We start from the raw sequence: 15157 nt of genomic DNA, 5'->3' as shown, positions 1-15157 counted from the left end.
GTCCTGCATACAGAACTAATTAGATGAAGCAAGTTAAAATAAATAAATAAAAACACTCCCTCCTATATATTTTTTTTACCCTCTTAACATGATGATATGTTACCTTTTACTCTCTTGACAAGAAAATGAGATGTGCTGGAGTGTACGAGGCACTGCATCAAAATGCCAAAACAATATCGATCTTGAACTTCTGATTTTTCATATTACGATGTGCCAGAGAAATCAAATCAAAACAACAGGCAACTCTCACACATCATCACCAGTATGGAAAAGTAAGATAGTCAAAAACTGAACAAAATCCCATGCGTTTGTTGAAAGTAGACAAGATAAACCAGAAGATGCAGACGTACACAGTCGACGACCTTATGTCCAACAGTTCAGGAACGACTGCTCCAAAATTCGATAAAAATGACTGCAATCGGGGTATGCTCTTTTATTCCTCCCGTAATCAGTCAAATATGTTATTGGAACGTCGGCACATCAGTGGTGCTTGGCATGGGGACAATCAAGAAAAAAAAATTATGTCGAATCACTCGCAACTTTCTCCCAGTATGACCTCCTGACAAATGTAAAACGAATGATTAGTTCTCTCGCCTCCCAACCATCATGGTTTAACCCCCTGATGTGTCTAATCCGACAAACTGGCATCTCCTTCAGCACGGATGCACCCCTAGGCCTGTGCTGCAAACAAATGAAGAAGCACATTCCAGCTTTCAGGTAGTGAAGACAACTGTCCTGTCTGTTAGCATTTTCTTGGTTTGGGGGGGGGGGGGGCAGCGGTGCTACAATTTTCATAGCAACTTAGACATAGCACGACCCTTTTGGTATCTGAGCAAGGAATTGTAGGAAGGAAGAGAAAAGGCCACAACACAATACTTGTGTAAATTGAGAGAAACTTTGACCAATCTTCCTCCCCCCCCCCAAGTATTGTCAGAATGCTGTTTTCTTCCCTTCTTATCCCTAAACCCTTCCAGCCTCCTTTTCAACATCATCAATTACCTTAAGATGCTCGTGTCAACAGCTTCTTGTATTCAACACAATTTATCACATTTCACTTCTGTTGAAGAAATCACGAGTTGAACATAAACAGTGTATTACATATGCACACACCTCCCAAAATATACCCTTGTGCTGTTCCTTTTTTTATTTTAACAATTTAGATATTCTCAATGCTCGACCCCAAATACAAACGATAGACCCCCTTTATGGTGGCAAGACATCTTTTGTTGACGGTAGTGGTTGCAGAGACCATTCCATTGCAATAAACACGGGGAAAGAAACAAAAACTATCTGCATGGTAAAAAAATTTCGAAGACACAGTCAGAAACAGGATAACAAAATACGAATTAAAGGATTCTAATCATGGATAAATACCATACTCCAAATGTATATATTCACAGCAGAGAGGACGTTGGGGGGGGGAGGGAGGGGGTACAAGGAGGATAACAAGCTTTTAATGCCTCGATGCTCTTCAACATGGTGACCGCTCAAAGATGACATGTACAAAGGCAAACTTGTTTGATTGAAAGTTTACAACCTTCCTTTTCCTCAGATCTCCATCCTCCCCTTTCCTCACAAAGTGTACATTTTATGAACCAGCGGCAACAAGAATGTAACGATCTGTAACAAGACTATTGTACAAGGACATCCTCAAGGCAAGAGACATTAGGTGGATCATGAGTTTGATTCTCTTGCCTCATCCTCATCAGCCTGCAGCGGGGGCATCTCCTGGGACAAGGGGATAATGAGCACGCCATTCTTCACATCCTTGTACCGCCACCAGCGGCCCAGTCTGCACCAAAGCACGAGCAGTCATTTAACAACGCATTTAGTACTCTATTCAACGCTGGCTTTAAAAAAAACAAAAAACAAAAATTTAATCAAAGTGTCAGGAGATCATTGGATCTGTTTGAAACTGCCTGCTGCAATGGCAGATTCCTCAACACATGTCGTTGGAACAAATATATCAATTTAACAAGTTTCGCTTCTGCCCACAACCGTTCCTGGGAATCTTATTAACCGTCATTGCACCACATCGTGGCCACTTGCTCCATAAGTTTGCCTCCAAATCAATCATAATTGTGAGATGTATTCTATAAGAGAACCAGTGGAGAAGGCTTTGTGAAAGGTGCTTTATAAGAAAGGTCTCGGCATTTAAGAGGGGCCCAGGGAGGAGAAATGATGAGCACGAGTCTGCAGAAATGCTGCAACCATCACAAATGGTGCCGATCCTCAGTGCAGAAAGCAGGAACTGCCGTTTGACGCTCAAAGCGATGGTTCGTTGATGTGGAATAATCAATCCTAATTGGTTAAAATCGATTGCAACCAGAACAATGTTGTGACAACTCGTCATACCAAGCAAGATGGGCCGATCAATCTCACTTCAACAGTCTATATATGCAGTTTTATCAACTAGGTCCAAAGCCAATAAATTGGGATGTCATCCAAAAACTACCCTCCTATGTAGCCAACTGCCTCAATTCAATAAATGACACAAACACGACACCACTTCACTTTACATTATGATGCATTTGTCATCTTTGGCAAAATGTGCTTTTAAAAATTGCAATCACACTAAAATAAGGCAATGCTCGATGTACATCTGATAATTGCAGAAGTGAAAATGGCTGGGCCAATCACCACCAAGTTTTGCATACTTGCTTGGTATATCCAGGGTCAGGTCATGGCCACAAAATAATCCCCCCCCCCCAACAAGAATGGGGAGACCACTTGCAATTTACACCTGTACACAGAGAAGAGTGTAACTGGTTTAACCACCAATCCCAACCGGAGGGAGTGGATATAGACACTTTTTTTTTTCACTCCCACAGGGAACGGTTGTTACTCGGCTTGGTCCTGAGGAAGCAGAACCGAGCTTTAATGGAGCAATTCCTGCTGTCAGAGTAACAAAATGGTACTGTTGGAAAGCTAACAATTATTTACGGGAACAAAATTTGTGTCCGTTTCATCATAAAGATGCCCGTTTTAAAAAAACCCGTCTTTCTGGTACTGAAGACGAAGCGGGAGTGAGAGCTGAATGCAGAGGTTCCAATGGTAACGTTTACTTTTCAACGACAACAGGAACCCTTTTGAAAGACATGGAAGGAGCACACAAAGAATAACTGTGATAACAGATACTGTTTTCAGTGCATACACACAGGTAGCAGACAAAAATAAATAAATAAAGAAAAGGAAACACCAATGTAAAGTCACTTAATAGAGTAATGGGCCACCATGTGCGACCAGTATGCATCGTGACATAGAATCCACCAGCACCTGGAATTATGCGTCATCATTCTTCCACGAGAAAGTCAATCAACTTGCTCCTGTTTGATGAAGGTGGAAAATGCTGTTTAAGGCGTTGTTCCAGAATATCCCATAAATGCTCGATTGGGTTCAAATCTGGTGACTGAGAATGCCATGCCCATCAAACCATTGCACGACCACACATGCTGTGGATGGGGGTCTCCTCTTGCAGACACAATTATAGGCAATCAGGCCTGTGCAGCATTTTAGACATGACCCTTGGCACGTTGGGATGCAATTTGCTTAAGTAACACGCTGGGCACATTTATGTGGGAAGCCATTGCTTGATGTCCCTCATTTAACCAGGTGTTTCCATTTTTTTAGTCCACTACATGTATGTATGCACACATCTTATAGAATCAAGAGCCCGACCAATCTCCATCAAATTTTGCATACTTGTTCAGGGTACCCAGGGCCAGGTTCGTTACAAAATACCACCACGACACTCCCTTACCATCGGGGTGGGAAAACAACTATTTTTGTCTGTACATCTGGAACAGTGCAAGTGGTTTAAGGGAGTGCGTATTACTCGTTTGCACAAAGTCGGCAACAAACCAAAAACACGAGACTCCTCAAGTCAGAAGAACTTTTTTTTTTTCCTTTGCATGGTCAACATTGATAGTAGCCTTCAAAATCAACAAAGTGAACCAAAGGCAATACAACAGTCGCATGATGCCATGGAGAGAAAAAAATAAAAATAACTGAAGTCATCTTCGAAGAGATAAGTGCGACAAACCTGTGCTCCTGTCCAACTCCGGCCACAATAAACTTCCCATCACTAGAGAATTTTAGTGCATTGATGAAACCAGCCTGAAACAAAACATCACCTCGATCATGATTTGAAAAAGATGATTACACAACACCACAAACCACATGTCTCAGTCAACGAAAGAAAATAATGGCACACAGATAAACCCACAATGAAATCAGATAAGGCTGTGAGAGTACTGTCCATGCATTGCATGCGGCTCGCCTTGCTTTTTGTTCCACAGGTTGATTTTAACCATTCAGGGCAAATGTGATGATATAAATGATGGCGATGCAAGGTGCGAAATAGTGAATGTAAAGGCAAAACAAAAAGACCTTATGGTGCCGAGTTCTGTAGAAATAAGAAAACTATGTTGGTGAAATTAATCACAAGCCATTCATTAACTGATCAATAAAAACCACGAATAATGACCTCAGACCCTGCCTAAGGACTAAAAAGGGATAATCCACCAAGTCAAATGGTAATTTTATAAATTCATTCAAAACTGCCTTCAGAAGTGAAGCTCATGGAAGAACAAGGTTAAAGTTACACTGGGGATAGCCGGGAAACAATTGGGCACAGATGTGATGCTGGGGCAGCTAGCCCATAGGGGAAAGCAGTACTCCATTGAGCCACAGACAAAGGCCTTCTTGACTGTAGTTCTGATTTTTCAAGGAAATACTTGGATCGATGAAGTATGCAGTCCACGACTGGCTTTGGAGGCCAGTTTTGCTACGTGGTTGGCACAGGAAAGGTCATGTCTTAGAGGTTTAAGAGACTGAACCTGCTGCAGTGGCTGGTGATGGAAATAGACAGGTGTGTTCTCTTGATGCTCTGGAAAACCTTATCTTCCTTTTTTGCAGACTATTCAACATTATGTTTGTACAGTTGCTGTCTGCCGAGCAGTGGGATGGTGTACTGTACAACACAATGTGGAATAGTCAGCAAAAAGGAAGATAAGGTTTTTCCAGAGCATCAGAGAGGTCATTTATATCAACGAGAAACTAGACTGGGACTAACTCACTGCTTCGCGTGCTCGGAGTAACAATAGCTTTCCAGCAATACTTTCTTGGAAGCAAGCGCATGCCCACTTGCACTCTGTAGCAACAGGTATGTCGAGAAGATTGATGTGCAGAATAAATCTTAAAGTACTCAGCCTCCAAGGCATTATAATCCAGCATACCAGCTCGATCTTCAAAATGGGCACCAAGGACTTGAAGAATTTCCCACATTGCCACAGGCGTAAAAAACCATCGTATGAACCTGCACACACAGGCCAGGAGATTGGCACAACCTTACAGATTTCAATTTGCATTTCATCCAAAACATTAATAAACTAGGATGAGAGACCTGCTGCTTGACTGACGGGAATTCCAATCTTTGCTCAACCCTTAGGAAATCGTGTGAATAATTTATTGAACATCAGCTGCTTTTTTGTTTGGATCCTTTTCTCACCTGTGTTGCAAATAGAGCGACCTGCTTTATGATGCTTTAAAAGGCGGTGTATAATCAGAAATACTGCTTGAAAGGGCGATATATTAGTTACATGAATAAAACGGGAATGTTGAAAATATTATATATATATATATATATGTGCACACACACACACACACACACACACACACACACACACACACACACACACACACACACACACACACACACACACACACACACACACACACACACACACACACACACACACGAGTCCCATCACGGAACTCGCTGCAAGACGTGTTAGCAACAAGTGCCGTCTGTCACACTAACACACTGTCTCGACCCTGCTATCACCAAGTAGAAGGTTTGCAGTCAGGAATAATAAATTTAACGAAAGAAACACACTGACCCAAGATGTGATATGAGCTCTGCTTTCATTTACTTGTGACCATAGAGGCATAAATCAGTCTTCAAAGACCTTGGCATAATTTATGTGTAGGACATCAGTAACATGTCAAATATAGGGTCAGTGTGCTACTTTCGTATACATATATACATATATATATATATATATATATATATATATATATATATATATATATATATATATAATAAGTAATCAACCATCACCGTTTTAATTGTACAGAAGACCGTCTTGAAATTAAAGTAGGGGTGGGAGGGACAGAGGGAGGGCAACCAGACAGACAGACAGACAGACAGACCACAACCCACCAGATGCAACCAAATCACTGTTCAGAAGGGCTGCCACCGATGTCACCCAGCGCATCTGTCCAGCTTCTCCTTGAATGGACCCATGCACATGTGGCACAATCACAAGTGGCTTTTTCTTTTGGACATTCCAGAGCATCAAGGAACTGTAAACAGAGGACCTCAAATCAATCAATCACTTTCCAAATCTGTATCTTGTTCAGGAACACCGAGTGGTTACAAAGACAAAAGGCTATCCTCTTCAATGCTTCACATGCCAGTCTTCCTGTCCAATACATCTCTAGAAGAGCCAAGCACAAGTAATCCTGCTTGTCGATCACATTAGTACCTGCAATTACATGAAGTAAAATGCACCACACCATTGGGTTTTGCAGTTTACCATGTAATTATCGTGAGATTGAAAGCTCGACCTGAGGTTTCAGGTGCAGAATGGCCACCATCAAGGGGAAGAAAGAGTGCACAGTCATTCTATAGAATATAAGTCATGTGTAGACCATATGTCATACCAACTATATGCCATCCTCTGACACAATTACGCCAAACACTCCTGGGGAACAAAACCAAACACTATCACGAACCACCTTGTGGAAGTGATGGCATAACCGGGGAGCTGTCATCAATCAGGCTTTTGACAGTCAAATGGAATATTCATGTAGATTCTGCGTTTTTCTAGCCAGAAACTATAAAGGTATATCCAATCAAGTTAGGAGGGATTACATTACCCATCATCGTCACCAGATACCATGTGCATCTCATTTATGAGCTGCACACAGTCAACAGAAGCCCTGGAACACAACACAACACACATGAGTGCCACTTCAGATGCCACAGAAATGTCAGGAATAAAATAAATAATTCCACAAGATGTGGAAGGTTTTGAACAAGCAATGTTTTAACTTATGACCACTTTTTGAGGTATTCAGGACGCACACCTTTCCAAAAATAAAAAGGATATTGTTAGACAAGACAAGTCAACAGAGTATGTAGGAATTGAACCCAGGAAATTTATACGTCATGTGATCAGTTGGGAATTCCTATTTTAAAATATTATTCCAGCTAACAAAGATCAAAACAATTATCTTTCACAATGCCACCAATTCAAAATACATAAGGAGAAATCCTGCCCGGCTCACCTTGGCGCTTGAAATACAAGCTGCGATTCCTCCACGATTTTCCAAACGCGCAGGGTTCCATCACGACCTCCCGCAGTCACACAGCACTCACGGCCCAGGCTATCCAGGCCCGTGATGGCATCTTGGTGGCCAAACCTGAACAAGGAGATTCAGTAACATTATGGGCTTCAAAATCCAGGACTTATTTGTGGTTAATCCGTCTTGCATTGCAAAACACGAACAGACTGCATGCGCACAAACATATACAATACGTGTAGAAGCGAAGATGGACAAAGTCAAAATAATTAAAACAAATAAATAAATGAATGAGGACGAGGCGGAGAGATTTACAACTTACAGCGTTTCCACGTAGGCCATCTCGTCAACATTCCACACCTTGACAGAACGATCATAAGATGCACTGTACAGTTCATGCGTTCCCTTCCTAAATGATAAGCCCTGAAAAGAAATGGTTTATTTATATACCAGCAAATACCACCCATCACTTCACTGACAGTAATACTAAAAGGGGAGGTTAAAAAAAAGGAGTGGGGGGGGGAGAGGGAGAGAGAGCAGAGAGAGTGAAGAGGTGGAGGGGAAAGGAGAGAGGGAGGAGGGTGGGGGAGCAAGTTGGGGTGGGGGAAGGGAAGGCAGACGTGCGGTGGAGCGATAATTACGATTCACACTATTTCAACAAAATGATTCTGCATGGAACAGTGAATATGGAAACAAAATAATATCTGAAATCCATTTTCTACCGGTTAAACTATAAACACGACCTGGAGACAAACTCCAGTCTGGACAAGTCTGGAGACAAACTCCCTTTCAGACAAATACCACCCGGAGCCAAGTTGTCTGGAGACAAACACCACCTGGACACGTCCGGAGAAAAACCCTGCCCAAACACCGTCCAGAGACAGACACAGACACAGAGAGAGGTGAGGGTAGGGGAGTTAGTAGAGAGAAGAGAGTTAGCAGGGTGAATATGTTGTGCTTTATGAAAAAAAACAACCACTATCGGGAATTGGCAGGTTGGAATCAGTGTGATTACCAACGACAGTACGAACTGTATACAACCCAGAAACCTTGAGTAGCTTTCACCAAAAAACAACGTTGCATCTACTTCGACGTTTCAGGGATAAGTTCACAAACATTATCTATCTATATATATATATATATATATATATATATATATATATATATATATATATATATATATATATATATATATATATATTACTAAAACTCATCTTGTATATATGCATGTTCCTAAAATACAGCCAAAACGGGACACGAGAGCACAAAAATTTAGGGCCACCTCACTCACCATTCTCCTGTGGTGAGCAGTATCAAGTTTCGTTCAAATTGGGCAACAAAAAAAAGTTATTAAAAAATCAATTCCTGATTCAGTCAAGTACTCCGGGAGAATTTTATCAATACAAACAACCTCAGTGTACAGTTCGCTGGAGCTATCTTTTTTTTTTTTTTTGAAATGATTTTTTTATCAACCGCTGTCACAACGGGTCCACGGGTCGTCTAGTTCTTTATAAACAGCTGCGTGTGATGGGTGGAAAATAAATAAATAAATTTGGCTTTGCAATTTAGGAAACATCAGCACAGCAAATGGCCCGGATATCGGGTGTTATTTCACAGCCACTCACTCAGGGTGATGGAGCACTGGCCACTTGCTCAGGGTGACATGGTGGGCAAAAGCGTCGGCAGCAAGTGAACAATTCGCACAGGAGGACACAACGCAGTCCCGCTGTAGACTGTGAGCCATTTGGTAGGTGGCTGAAGCACTTATGCAAGCACTCCAATTAAATGGTTGATAAGGAACGGTTCGCTAGGCTGTCGCTGCATATTAAAGGATCCTGTTAACTTTAAAGCCAGTCTTCACCACGCACACAGCACTTAATAAAATCAAATGAATTGGTTCAAATAACAACTTCATCCACAAAAGCTTTGCAGCTTAATACAGAACAACCCTGGAGACATCGCAAAGTTCAATCGCCCGTGAAATAAACATTGCAGATAATCCGCTATTTTGCCTGCTCGTCTGCGCACGCGTCACGTGGTACATTGGTTCAGGACCACGCAAGGTGATAACTTTTTTATATAACAAAAAACGGATTCCGTTTTTCACCAGATTTGCTTTGATTCCCCATAGAGCACCTCACGAAACCTCTGAAAATATAGACACAGATCTGGCAGATGCTATGGATAGGCAGTCCCGATGGGGGACAGGGCATGAGGTCTAGCAGTGAATGCATTAAATCGTATAGCTCAATGAAGCAAGTTAATTTTGTTACGTTCTTACATTTTTTGTTCACTCAATACAATTCTCCAAATAGTAGAAAAAGATAAGTGCAATGCGATGGAAATTTCACATTTTCTTGTGAATCTACAGAGAAGGAGGGAACATAGCATTGCTTGCTTAAAGTAAATAGGAATATCAGCATAGTTATGTCTTTAAATTCTCAGATTTTCACAACAGATTGACACGTATTTAATCCGGATGATATCCAATCCTGAAAACATAAATATTTCAATGATGCGTTTTAATTGGTCCGTGAGAATACATTGTGGAAAATTGTATCATATAATGCATAAAATCATTCCAAGCCCCTAATTTGAAAACGATAGCACTTTACAAAAGTGATGTATACAATTATTTGTAGCGATGATCAACAGGCATTCGATAATACGAGCGAGGAAAGCGGGGAAAAAAAAGAAAACTATCGTAAAGATATTGTTGTGGGCCCATTCCATGGCATGGTTGAGTAGGCCAAAAAACATGGCAGCTTCAGACCTCAGCAAGGTTACCCAGGAAACACCTTTAGACCCCAGAGAGTGAGGTGGCTGAGGCTCACCTGATGATGGATATAATTAAATAAGGCCGTTAATTATCTTCAAAAAGGGGTTTTAATTAACCCAAAGATGCAATTTTCAGACATGCACTTCCTTGGGGTTTTTACTATGCATACAAAGTTTCAGGCTGCTAGGTTTTAATGTTTTGGAGTTATGGAGGAGACATACTGACACACATTAACATACTTATATAATTAATATATCAGAGGGATGATATGGGGGGGGGGGAATGGCCATGCATTCAAATGTGTACACAATGATATGCTGGTAAACTACTATGGAGTGAAGTCATAAGCACTTAAAAGCCATAACTTATATTCGAGCATTTTCTAAACGACCAAGATTTAAAAAGATGTCAGAATATAATCGCAAAAATGCCAATTTGTACTACTTCTTCTTATTCTTCCCCTCTCAAAACAATGTAAAACTATAGCCCTACCTACCTCAACAACTGCTGAAATTAAGATTGCAATTCCAACGTGAGGAAGTTACTTCATCTCTGGGTAAGTGCACACAGTCCAAAATTTTAGGAATAGTTTTATCAGGAAAATTAATTTAACGTAAATGTGGACTCAACCAAACCAGGTCAGGATTGTGGGGGTTGGGGGGGGGGTGGACAATACCATTCCAAAAGCGATACATATCCAAACCATCCCCTAAATCAACTGAAACAAGTCTGAAAACAATTTAATAACAGATGGATTCAACCCATACCAAAACAAGAAAATGTACAAAACATGAAGCATTTTATTATTATTATTTTAAAATGATAACCGCATTGTTTTGCATATGCAGCAATGCACAGTGGACTGAAACAAAAGCCAGGATTGAGGCGGGGAGGACGAGGATGTACCACAAGGTGAATTTAATAACATAGATGCATTTAATCCATACTAAAATATATAAAACATGAAGCATTTTATTACTTAAAAAATGAAAAAAAAAAAAAAGTAAAACCAAAGAGGGATGAAATCTCAAAAAGACAACCAAACAAGGTAGGAATGACACCACATTGCTACAATATGATAGGATAATCAATCCTCTTATGGATTACAATCACATCTTTTGACATTTTACTTTTGTTGTGGGATTGTAATGGATGAAGAAGAATGACACCACATTATGATACCACAATACGACACAACAATATCTTTTAACGTTCCATCACAACAAAAGTTAAATGTAAAAAGATGTTATGATGGTAATCCATAAGGAGATCGTGGTGCCATTCCGACCTTGGTTGTCGTTTTGAGATTTCACCCCTCTCTTTTTACTTCTGTTCTTGTGTATTACATACAAATGACATTCCATCACAGAATTACATATATATATATATATATATATATATATATATATATATATATATATATATATATATACATATACATATACATACTAGAAGACACGTGAACCCGTTGGGTTCCTGTTGTGACAGCGGTTGATGAAAAAAAAACAAAATTGCTCCAGCGAACTATACCGCTGAGGATGTTTGCATTGATCAAATACTCCCGAAGAGAACTTGACTGAATCGGGAATTGATTTTTAAAATATTTTTTTTCGTTGCCAGATTTGAACTAAACTTGATACTGCACACCACAGGAGAATGGTGAGTAAAGTGGCCCTAAAATTTTTGTGCTATCGTGCACCTATCCTAGTTCTGTAAAGATTTTGGCTGTATTTCGGGAACGTACATACATACAAGATGAGAGTTTTTAGTAATATACTAGAGGACCCGTGAACCCGTGAACCCCAAGCGACCCGCAAGTCTTTTGCCGAGCACACCTCGTTTCAAGAGACAACGAAAGGCTGTCACATTGAAGGTGAAATTGGATATAATTAAAAGACATGAACGAGGTGAAGGGACAACGGAAATCGGCCGCGCGCAGCAATCGCTGCATCGACTGTACATTCGATCGTTCAAAGTTCGGCAAAGATAAAGAAAATATCACAGATTGCGACCAGTTTGAGTGCAACGACACTAACGAAAATGAGAGATGGTGCCATGCACAACATGAAGCATTTATTATGTGTGTGGATAGAAGATCAAACTAAACGTCGCATGCCTTTATCTCTTGCTGTGATACAAGAAAAAGCGCGTAGTTTGTGGAACGATTTAAAGAAGAAACAGGAATCTGAAGGAAAGGGTGAAGGCGCAGAGACCTTCACAGCTAGCCGAGGCTGGTTCATGAGGTTTTGTCATCGCGCCAACCTCCACAACCTGAAGTGTAGCGGTGAGGCAGCAAGTGCGGACCATGCTGCCACACCAGAGTTTCCAGCAAAGTTGAAAAAGATGATTGAGGAGGGGGGTTACTCAACGAAGCAAGTCTACAATATTGACGAAACCGGATTGTTTTGGAAAAGAATGCCCTCCCGTACATCCATCGCACGAGAAAAGACTGCTCCAGGGTTTAAAGCAGCAAAGGACAGGCTGACCTTATTACTCGGTGGAAATGCAGAAGGGGATATAAAACTCAAGCCGCTTCTTGTTTACGTTTCTGAAAACCCACGAGCGCTAAAGGGTTTCCTCAAGCCACAACTTCCCGTAATATGGCGGTCAAATACAAAGGCTTGGATGACTGGGGCATTGACCCACGATTACGTGATCAATTACTTCTCCAATCATGTTGAGAAGTACTCCAAGGAGAACAACATTGACAACAAATCTTTGCTGCTTGTAGACAATGCTCCTGCCCATCCTCAGCAAATGGAAGACTGGTGTGAAAACGTGCAGGTAGTATTTTTACCACCAAATACTACCTCACTTTTACAGCCTATGGATCAGGGAGTTATTGCTGCTTTTAAAGCCTATTATGTTAAGCATACCATGCTGCAGCTTATCAAAAAAACTGATAAGGACAAGCTATCAATCAAGGAGTTTTGGCAAACATACAACATAAAAATGGCTTTGGAAAACATGAAGGATTCATGGGCGGAGGTGAGTGCCTCCACAATGAACGCTGTGTGGAAGAAAGTGTGGCCTGAGTGTGTCCACAATTTCACGGGGTTTGCTGATGTTCCGTTGATTACAAGTCAAATTGTAGACCTGGCGCAGGAGGCTGGTTTTGAAGAGGTTGACGAAGAGGATGTGGATGACTTACTGGAGTCTCATGCAGAACCTTTAAGCAATGAAGATCTTATGGAGTTGGAACAGCAGTGGGCTCTTGAGGAAGAAGAAGATGCTGTGACACCTTCATCCAAGCATCTTACCATGAAAAACCTCAGCCAAATCCTCAGCTCGTTTGAAAATGCCATAGAATTTGTTATCGAGAAAGATCCAAATCTTAAAAGGAGCACTGATTTTAGCCGTGTTGTTAATGATGCCCTTTGTTGCTACAAGGAACTTTATGCAGCAAAGAAAAAGAAAGCCATCCAGCCCACTCTCCATGCATTTTTCAAGCCAAAAGATGCAGCACCAACTCCATCCACCATCCAGGATGCTCCTTCAACCAGCTGCCAAGAGACCGTTCCCACTGGTGAAGAAAGTGACAGCACAGTGTCAAGTGAAGAGGGGACGATTCTGCCACTCCGCAAGTGTGACTTGTCCACCGCAATCAACTCCGTTCCTCCAGCCTCGGGGTAAGTCGCCACTACTCGAGGAGTATGTTTTGTTTATTTGTGTTTATGTCCAAAAAATTTCGAGCCAAAAACACATTGCTTTCTATGGGAAAATATGTTTTGTTTAACACAGTTTCGCTTATCATAAGGTTTTCCAGGAACGCAACCCTTGCGAAAAGCGAGGACTTACTGTATCTGTATATATATATATATATATATATATATATATATATATATATATATATATATATATATATATATATATATATATATATATATATATATATATATATATATATATATATATAAAATAAAACACACACACACACCTTTCCAAAAATAAAAGGATATTGTTAGACGAGACAAGTCAACAGAGTATGTAGGATTTGAACCCAGGAAATTTATACGTCATGTGATCAGTTGGGAATTCCTATTTTAAAAGATTATTCCAGCTAACAAAGATCAAAACAATTATCTTTCACAATGCCACCAATTCAAAATACATGAGGAGAAACAAACTGTACACGAAGGCATACTAAACCACGCAGAATTGTCACAACACGTCATAATATTGCTACGGTGGTGGAAATTCACAGAACACCATTCAGGTATCCCAGAGATCAGTTATGTCGATAAGTGTGTGTTCAGATTAGATTTCCCCACCGAGGTCTAAAGGGTATTATTCGTGTAACCGGGCTGTGATCTTTGAGTCATCCGTTATTCTTTTGCCATCATTATTTTGGAACAACCACGCCATCACCACCACGGAGCAGCCACAACATCGCCTCACCTTCATCTCCACAAACGCCGCCATCTTTTCACCAGCCACGGCAAATCCTACCAACGAACAACATCTCTGCCACCAGACGCGGGGACTCCCTAGTTGGGGCGAGGGCCGATGATCTCTGCAACGTCCGCGTGGGAAGGATGATCTCTGCAACGTCTGCTTTCTTCGCATGACTTGCGATCAGATCAAAAGGGGCGGAGCTAGCGAGGGGTGAAGGGTGAGAGGTCAAGGATCAGACCTCACCCACAGACCCCATAAAAAGGCACGCTGGAACGCCAAGCGAAGGAGTTGAGGTTTTGCCTGCGGTCGGTCAGGGAGCTGCAGTAGGTGCAGGTCTGGGTTTGCCGTGGAGTTCAGTCGGAAAGAGCCGAGGAGACTGGAGCTTGAAGCCAAGGAGCGAGTGCAGCGAAGGGGAGTCGGAGCTCGGAGCGCAGCCAGCCTGCCGTGCAGAACTGAGTTCCTTTGGAGAAAGCCGGAGAGAGGTCGCCAACGCTGAGGAACGGACGGGCTCTTAAAAGAGCATCAACTCTCGAAAGAGCAAAGGCCTGTTCGTTCCTCTGAGGCGGCGTCGGCTAGGCGATCCACCAAGGCCGCACGGCGGGGCCTGGACCAACC

At 41.5% G+C, this 15157-nt stretch overlaps 1 protein-coding gene across 1 annotated transcript in view; it reads right to left on the bottom strand.

Annotated features, from left to right (window-relative positions):
* Positions 1 to 748: 748 nt before the first annotated feature.
* Positions 749 to 15157, bottom strand: part of RRP9 (ribosomal RNA processing 9, U3 small nucleolar RNA binding protein) — a 53563-nt gene continuing 39154 nt past the window's right edge. Inside the window, 8 exon segments of the mRNA XM_085864037.1 lie at positions 749 to 1683; positions 1685 to 1792; positions 4043 to 4116; positions 5238 to 5317; positions 6224 to 6366; positions 6943 to 7005; positions 7354 to 7488; positions 7691 to 7791. Coding sequence (XP_085720163.1) covers positions 1632 to 1683; positions 1685 to 1792; positions 4043 to 4116; positions 5238 to 5317; positions 6224 to 6366; positions 6943 to 7005; positions 7354 to 7488; positions 7691 to 7791 — 756 coding nt within the window. The 3' untranslated portion in view covers positions 749 to 1631.

The sequence above is a fragment of the Eptatretus burgeri genome, chromosome 18, assembly GCF_056783735.1.
Source record: "Eptatretus burgeri isolate ZD-2024b chromosome 18, Ebu_testis_v1, whole genome shotgun sequence".
Classification (NCBI taxonomy): domain Eukaryota; kingdom Metazoa; phylum Chordata; class Myxini; order Myxiniformes; family Myxinidae; genus Eptatretus; species Eptatretus burgeri.
Note: the sequence above shows the minus strand (reverse complement) of the source record. Positions and strands in the feature narration are given on the sequence as shown.